We start from the raw sequence: 7,714 nt of genomic DNA, 5'->3' as shown, positions 1-7,714 counted from the left end.
TACGAGAGGACCGAGGAGGAAACCAGGAAGATCGTGCGAGCCGAAGTGACGAGCTTCTTTGAAGGAGCAAAGAAACATCCACATCCGGAGGAGAAGATAGATCCGGTGAAAGAGAAGCGCACTCTGGCTGCCCTGAAGAAACCACCAAAGTCTCCGCCGAAAGGCAACTATGACCGCGTTATTGAAAATTCATTTGTCGAAGCGGATCGGTCAGGAAGGACTATCAGTGATCAAAGGTTAGCAGAACGACGAGCTGGGAAAACAATTGCCCAGCTCGGCGAACAAGCAAACCAATCGTGCCCCCAGCTCAAGGTGCCTAGCGATAGCGTCGCTAATGATCCAAGGATGGTGCCCTGTTATACCAATCTTGGAGATTACCTGCCCGATGATGTACATTATGATTTCTTGGAGGTGGACAAACACAGATACCAGTACGGGAAGCCTCTCGTCAAAGATGGAAGTCCTCCTCTAACAACGATGATGCGAAGATTCCATGATTGGTACATGAAAACCTGCAGAGAGTCTGGGGGGCTGAATACTTTGACGCTGAGAGTTAAAGAGTAGCATGACCTCGTTGGAATTGATCTGTTGAATGTTCCATTTGAGGAGTTCTTCGAGTTTTTCAATCAAAAGGCCCTCGATAAATTAACGGTCACTTGCTACTGTCTGTAAGTACTACTTCTGTCATTAAGTCTCTATATATAGGTCAGCTCTTTCATTGCATGTATATATAATTATCCTCACTATATTATGCAAGTTGAAGATCGCCGAATTGAAGAAAAAACAAATCGGTGATATTGGGTTCATTAACACAAATCTCATAGATGCTTATCAGGTTGAAAAACATGCCAGAGACGCCGAGACCAACTTGCTACGATCGTTGGTATTAAATCAAAACAAAGCTATAATACTCTTTCCTTACAACTTCAAGTGAGTGTTACTGTCTTTTGCATATTCGGTTTTCCTTATTACTCGAGGTTATAGTAATGTAATTGATGAGTTATGCATGCGTGCGCAGGTTCCACTATATTCTCCTGGAGATTAAGCTTGAGCAGGGACTAGTAACCGTCTTCGACTCGAGACGAAAAGATCCCCAGGAGTATGCAGACATGACTGAAATGCTCGAGAAGTAAGTTAAATCGATCATTATCGCATCATATCGGCAACTTTGTTCATTTCCTGATATCAAGTAATTGTTTTCTTTGTCTAGCAGGGTTTGGAAAAAATTCACCTCAAAAGCTCCGGGACTGCCGAAGAAGCTGCAATTTAAACACCCGAAAGTAAGTACTACTAGCTAGTTCCGTGCATGTCCTAGTGATTCAAGTGCTAGTTTCATCAATACCATTTAGTATGCTTGCTTATCAGTTTGATTGACCTCTATTTCTTGTAAAGTGGTTGTGGCAGGAATCCGGGACCAATTACTGTGGATACTACGTTTGCGAGTGCATCCGCCACATGACCTGTGAGCGGGGCTACTCTGACAAACAATATGAAGTGCGTAAGCAATAATATTCATAATTTTATTTTATTACCATCATTTGTGTTGAGTTTCATTCATATATATGTATTGACCCCCTTCTTCAAATTTAGGTGTTTCGAATGCGGGATGAACTCCTAGCACCAGATCGCATGCGAGGAATTCAAGACGAATTGGCGGCATTCTTTCTTGACCACGTGATCGATAAAGACGGAGAATACCATGTGGACCCTAAGTTCGTATATAATTAGGGGATTATATTGTAAGAGATACGAAAACTTGTTGTTCGACCAATCTCTCGGAGAAGGAGAGGTCGATATCACTTCTCTCTGTATGCATACATACGTTCATGACGATCTTCTGTTTCCTTCATTTGCTTAGTAGCTAGCGTGTCGAGTCCTCTCTATACGTATAGTACGTAGCGTCGACCAAGCAAAGGAGATAAGAGAGGACACGTACTTTTCTCTATTAATTAGCTAGCTAACACAATATATGAAACACCTAAATTAACCCCCCAAAACCCCCTATAACCCCCCCCCCTTCAAAAAAAACAAAAACCCCAGCCCCTGAAATGCTGACGCATGGACGCTTATTGGTCCCGGTTGGTGCTACCAACCGGGACCAAAGGCCCTCCTGCCTGGGCTCGCCGCAGCGGCCACGTGGACGCCCATCTGTCCCGGTTCGTATAAAAACCGGGACTAAAGGTACAGGGCATTAGTAACGACCCTTTAGTCCCGGTTCCACAACCGGGACAAATGGGCCTTATGAACCGGGACAAATGGCTATTTTTCTACTAGTGATGTAATGCTCTCCAAACAAAGATTTTGATCTTACCAGCAACTTGGAGTTTCCATAAAATTTCCCATACTGGATTCAGACCAACCGGTCCCTGGCCATCATGGCGTATGGTTCTGGCTCCATATTGGTGCTCCCATTAGCTTAGTATTGTGGAGGGGAGTCCAAAGTTCAGCAGGTGCCTAACGTCGCCCATGTTTGTTGTTGTTGCTTCCGACACCTCTCAAGCAAGTACCATTGTGGAATACCTTACTCATTCAGGTACAATATCACCTTGATTACGTGTGCACAAATCACACCATTCATTTTCAAAGTAGTGGCAGTTGCATTCATATACCCCATCTTCCATCACAATATGCAGCCAATAGAGTTTGGGGGTTCTCGTAGTAGTTTGGGTATAGCTCAAACACAATGCCCTCTTTGGGGTGGCCTCGGACTTGATTGATGATGAAACCGGCCGACCATTTTGAAACTTGCCAAAGATGTTGCAGGTGTAGAAGCCACCATCCTGGTGCTTAATGTTATCTCTACATTTTCTCAAAATGAAATGTCGTAGCGCAAATGTTTTAGTACATGAGATTTTTGCGTCAAACAATATATGTGCTCTCTTTTTTCTAGAATGTTAACGATTTTTATAGGCGGTGTGCATCCTGCTATGCAAAGAGTGTTTATGGTTGGATCGCTCATGCAATGCTAGAGTCAATAAAAACTCTTTTTATTAGAAAAAAGTATGCTTGACAAAACATGTTGCCATAAAGAACAAGTACAACCTAAAAGTTTCAACCAACTGATAAAAAATAGAGCATGGAAGAGATCCACAATAACAATTTCAACAACAAAAATAAATTTTCCTTTGCTCAGGGAGAAAGACTGAGACCGAATGTCTCATCTTATTCATGATGCCATCCATTCATGAGTCTTATTAGCCATGGCAAAACTAAATAAAAGGAGATGAGGCACATGTAGATGGGCATGCCCTACATGTAGAGATCCTCTCCCAACTTACATATTCCTATGACTAGGAAAGAAGCCGAAATTGGTGCCATCGTGGCCACCAGTACTGTGGCCATTGTAGATCTGGGTGCCAAGGTCCCCTTCGGACCTGACTGTCTCAAGCAAACCCTCTTGCTGCTGCGGCGGCATGCGATACATGGTTGGAGGCCCCATGTCCATGTCGTCGGGGATGTATGGTGCCTGCATTTGGTAGACTGGCGGTTGCCCGCTCATTTTTGCGATGCGTTCGCCCAGGCTCTTAAGCATTAACTCCAACTTCCAACCCATGGTTGTGAGCTCCTCGATGTTGCCAGGGAGGCGACCGTTGACCATGGCCTCATGCAGGAGAAACTTGGTCTCACGGTCTTGGAGCTCGCACCTAGTCTTCTGGACCTGGTCTCGGAGCTTTGTGACGCGCTGACTAAGAACACTCTCCTGGTCCATCGTCTTCTTTAGCCGTGCCACCTCCGGCATGCTCTTAAACCTATTCAGGATAGCCACCGCCTCAGCATGGGATGGGAACACCTCCGGCACCATTGCGCCCTCACCATACACCAGCACGCAGGCCTTGGCGTTGCACAAGGTAGCCACCTCACCGGCCTTCTTCATCAGGTTCTTGCTGCGCTTCTTCAAGGTATTGTGCCGCGCCGAGTCATTGCGGATGTACCGGAGGGCCACCTTCTTGCGAGCCATTGTTAACCGAGGAAAAAATCTGCAAAGGAAGGAAAATTGCTAGTTTGGGTGAGTTGAAAGCAAGGGAGGCAGGGTAGATTTATAGTGGAGGTATGTGACGATGAGGAGGCTAGAACCATGCCAATGGAGGATTTGGCTGAATTGGAGGCAGGCCTTAATTGTGCCCAGCTGTAAATTTGGTGTCTATTTAAAACTTTAAGATTCACTTTCCTAAGATCATAGATTTTGTCAATCAATACAAAATTTCTCTTCGATTGAGCGATAAAAGATATGGAAGGTTTCTCCCTATAGGCGCATATCTTTATTACTAGGATATTCCTATTTAGCAATATATTGCCAAATTAATTTTCCAGTTTAATTTTATCCAAAGTTGGATGTTTATTCCAACTATAGACCACCCCGTCGACCATCCATTCTTTTGTAACCAAATTAAGAAAGTATTAATGAGTAATGTATCTAAATTGTCCCATAATGAAAAACCAACTGATCATGCATGTTGCGTGACTAATAGCCAATTTTCCTATATGTGACTTGAATGAGGTTCTATATATCCAGGGTTGACTATCATTGCTCGTTGATTCGTTGCTCGTATCAGTTAACATTCAAACATAACATGCAAGCCTGCCCATACAATTACCTTGTTACATAATTAGATAACAAAATATAACACACAACTGGAAGGACATATATGTCCCCAAGTTGATTTTGATGTAATGAGAACATGATTACTGATCTAACCATGTGCATGAGCTCTTCACAGTTTTAGCACATGTTATGAAGATCATTCATGGGCAGAGAAGGAGACAACTAAAGGTTGATTTACGTGATTTATCAAGTCAACAAGAACTCCATACTATAGGGGGGATACATACTAAACGTACCTATAGTTTTTGTATCTTGCATGCTATATTCATGTAATTTATACATAGTTTTTTCTATCATTTTCATACTAACCTATTCATTAAGTACCATAGTGATAGTTGTTGTTTTCTACTGGTTTTGGTTTACTGGAAACATGAACTTTCCGCACATCATAAAAATTAAATTAAAATGTTGCAAAAGTTTTTCGACTAGAAACCCACCTAGGAGAGGGGGGGGGGGTCCACAAGCCATACCAACGCGCCTAGATCTTGGGGCATGTATAAGGGGTGTGTGGGCACATGGTAGCTCCCCTACAACCAACTTTTTGGCGCAAGCTTGTACTCCAATTTTTGGAAGTGCCATGTTTTTCTTTCAGTTTTTTAGAAGTTACGGATCCCCTGCTAAAATGGTATCTAGACTTACTGTGCATCCAGAAACAACATCCAAAATCAATTTATTCTTTTTTATTCTAATATGTTTTCTTCCATGGCAGAAAAACCAGGTAGTACGTTGTGAACCCCACCGTGTCATTTTCTTAATCCTTTTTCTAACTCGCCGTACATTTTCCGTGACACAAAAAATCATCGTCGAATATGCACATGCCTAATGACGGCCAAATGCGTCGCCCAAAATCAGGCCAGAACGTCACCAAAGTTGTCGAGGGCGGAGAAAATCAGCTCACGACTGTTTTCCATCACGGAAAATGATCTTAGGCGGCGTTTTCTGTTCAGTCATGAGGATTTTCGTCACACACATTTTGTAGTGAGCACGTCGGTGATTGCCTGACTAGCAAGTCAGCAATGATTGTGGAGCAAGAGGAGAGGAGTCAAAAGGGGCAGGGTGCAGGGATGAGTAGAAACGAATGCTCTGGGGTCGTTTGGGCTGCACATGTAATAGTGCGTGTAGTTGGTTGAGGGTTCCTTTTTTTTCTTTTTATTATTTTTTAGTTTTATTCTATTTTCTATATAAAATTTTCATTACATATTTTAACTCATGAAAATTTATTAAAAATTGTGAACATTTAAAAAAAATATTAATATTTTAAAATCCGTGAATATTTTGAAAGTTCAAATTTATGAACTTTAAATCAAATTTGTGATTTTTTTTCAAATCCATGAATATTTTTAAAATTCCTGAGCTCCCTAGATTTTGAGTCGCTTGGTGTGTCAAGGGCTGTGGGGTCTTTTGGGATCTGCATGTCAGGGTGTGTGTGTGTGTGTGTGTGTGTGTCATTGGTTGAGGGATCCTGTTTTTTTCCAGCTTTCTTCTCTTTTTGATTTTTTATTTTCATTTTTTATATTTCAATTCATTAAAATTTACTGAAATTAGTGTATATATTTTAAAATATGAATAGTTTTAAAATCCGTAGATATTTTTGAAGTTCACTAACATTTTTTAAAGTTTGTGAACTTTATTTCAAATTTGTGAATATTTTTTAAATTATAAAAAATAATGTTTTTTAATTTTTAAGATTTTAAAAATCTGAGATTTTTTAAAATTTGTGAACACGTTTTCACTTTATGAACTTTTTAAAAATTAAAATGATAGTCAGAGAGTGAGCCAAGGTGAGCGAGCGCTAGCTTCATGGGCCGGCCCATGCGAACATTAGAGTGGCAATTTCACGGTTTCAATATGGAATATGAGCTTTCAAGGGTGCTCACACACAGCTTACACCAAGGTCATAATATGTAATGGCACAACCACACACCGAACAACTCCACTCTCTTCTCAAAACAAATATCGTCCCTAGCACACAAAAAAATCGTCCCTAGCAGCACCCTAGCACAACATACAAAGAAAAAACACCAACAGAATGTAATTAAAACCTAAGACAACGCAGATAAAACCAAAACAAAACAACCAAGCACAACAACCAGCTGGAGAAAAAAAAAGGGCCATGTCCACGAGTGAAGAATGGTGGGGCATAGCGCGCATTAGTCTCTAGTAAATCCTAACACCAGACTTTAGGCTTCATAATGTTGGGGAACGTAGTATTTCAAAATTTTACCTACGATCACGCAAGATCTATCTAGGAGAAGCATAGCAACGAGCGGGGAGAGTGTGTCCACGTACCCTCGTAGACCGAAAGCGGAAGCGTTAAGTAACGTGGTTGATGTAGTCGAACATCTTCGCGACCCAACCGATCAAGTACCGAACGCACGGCACCTCCGCGATCTGCACACGTTCAGCTCGGTGACGTCCCTCGTACTCTTGATCCAGCTGAGGCCGAGGGAGAGTTTCATCAGCATGACGGCGTGATGACGGTGATGATGAAGTTTCCGACGCAGGGCTTCGCCTAAGCACTACAACGATATGACCGAGGTGGAAATCTGTGGAGGGGGGCACCGCACACGGCTAAACAATCAACTTGTGTGTCTATGGGGTGCCCCCCTCCCCCGTATATAAAGGAGTGGAGGAGGGGAGGGCCGGCCCTCTCTATGGCGCGCCCCAAGGGGGATTCCTACTCCTAGTAGGAGTAGGTTTCCCCCCTTTCCCTAGTTGGAGTAGGAGAAGAAGGAAGAGGGTGAAGGAGAGAAGGAAAGGGGGGCCGGCCCCCTCCCCAATTCAGATTGGGCTTGGGGGCGCGCCTCCCACTTGGCGCCTCCTCCTCTCTCCCACTATGGCCCATTAAGGCCCATTAACTCCCTGGGGGGTTCCGGTAACCCCACGGTATTCCGAAAAATGCCCGAACTCATCCGAAACCTTTCCTGTGTCCAAACATAGCCTTCCAATATATAAATCTTTATGTCTCGACCATTTCGAGACTCCTCGTCGTGTCCGTCATCACATCCAGGACTCCGAACTACCTTCGGTACATCAAAACACATAACCTCATAATACCGATCGTCATCAAACGTTAAGCGTGCGGACCCTACGGGTTCGAGAACTATGTAG

General features: G+C 43.0%; 1 protein-coding gene across 1 annotated transcript; it reads right to left on the bottom strand.

The window, feature by feature from the left end:
• Nucleotides 1-3,274: 3,274 nt before the first annotated feature.
• On the bottom strand, nucleotides 3,275-3,958 carry LOC123146446 (agamous-like MADS-box protein AGL80). The gene has a single exon (XM_044566080.1). The coding sequence runs from the start codon at nucleotides 3,956-3,958 to the stop codon at nucleotides 3,275-3,277; it is 684 nt and encodes a 227-aa protein (XP_044422015.1).
• Nucleotides 3,959-7,714: the final 3,756 nt, after the last annotated feature.

The sequence above is a fragment of the Triticum aestivum genome, chromosome 6D, assembly GCF_018294505.1.
Source record: "Triticum aestivum cultivar Chinese Spring chromosome 6D, IWGSC CS RefSeq v2.1, whole genome shotgun sequence".
NCBI classification, from domain to species: domain Eukaryota; kingdom Viridiplantae; phylum Streptophyta; class Magnoliopsida; order Poales; family Poaceae; genus Triticum; species Triticum aestivum.
The sequence above is the reverse complement of the archived record's forward strand: the minus strand, read 5'-3'. Positions and strand labels throughout refer to the sequence as shown.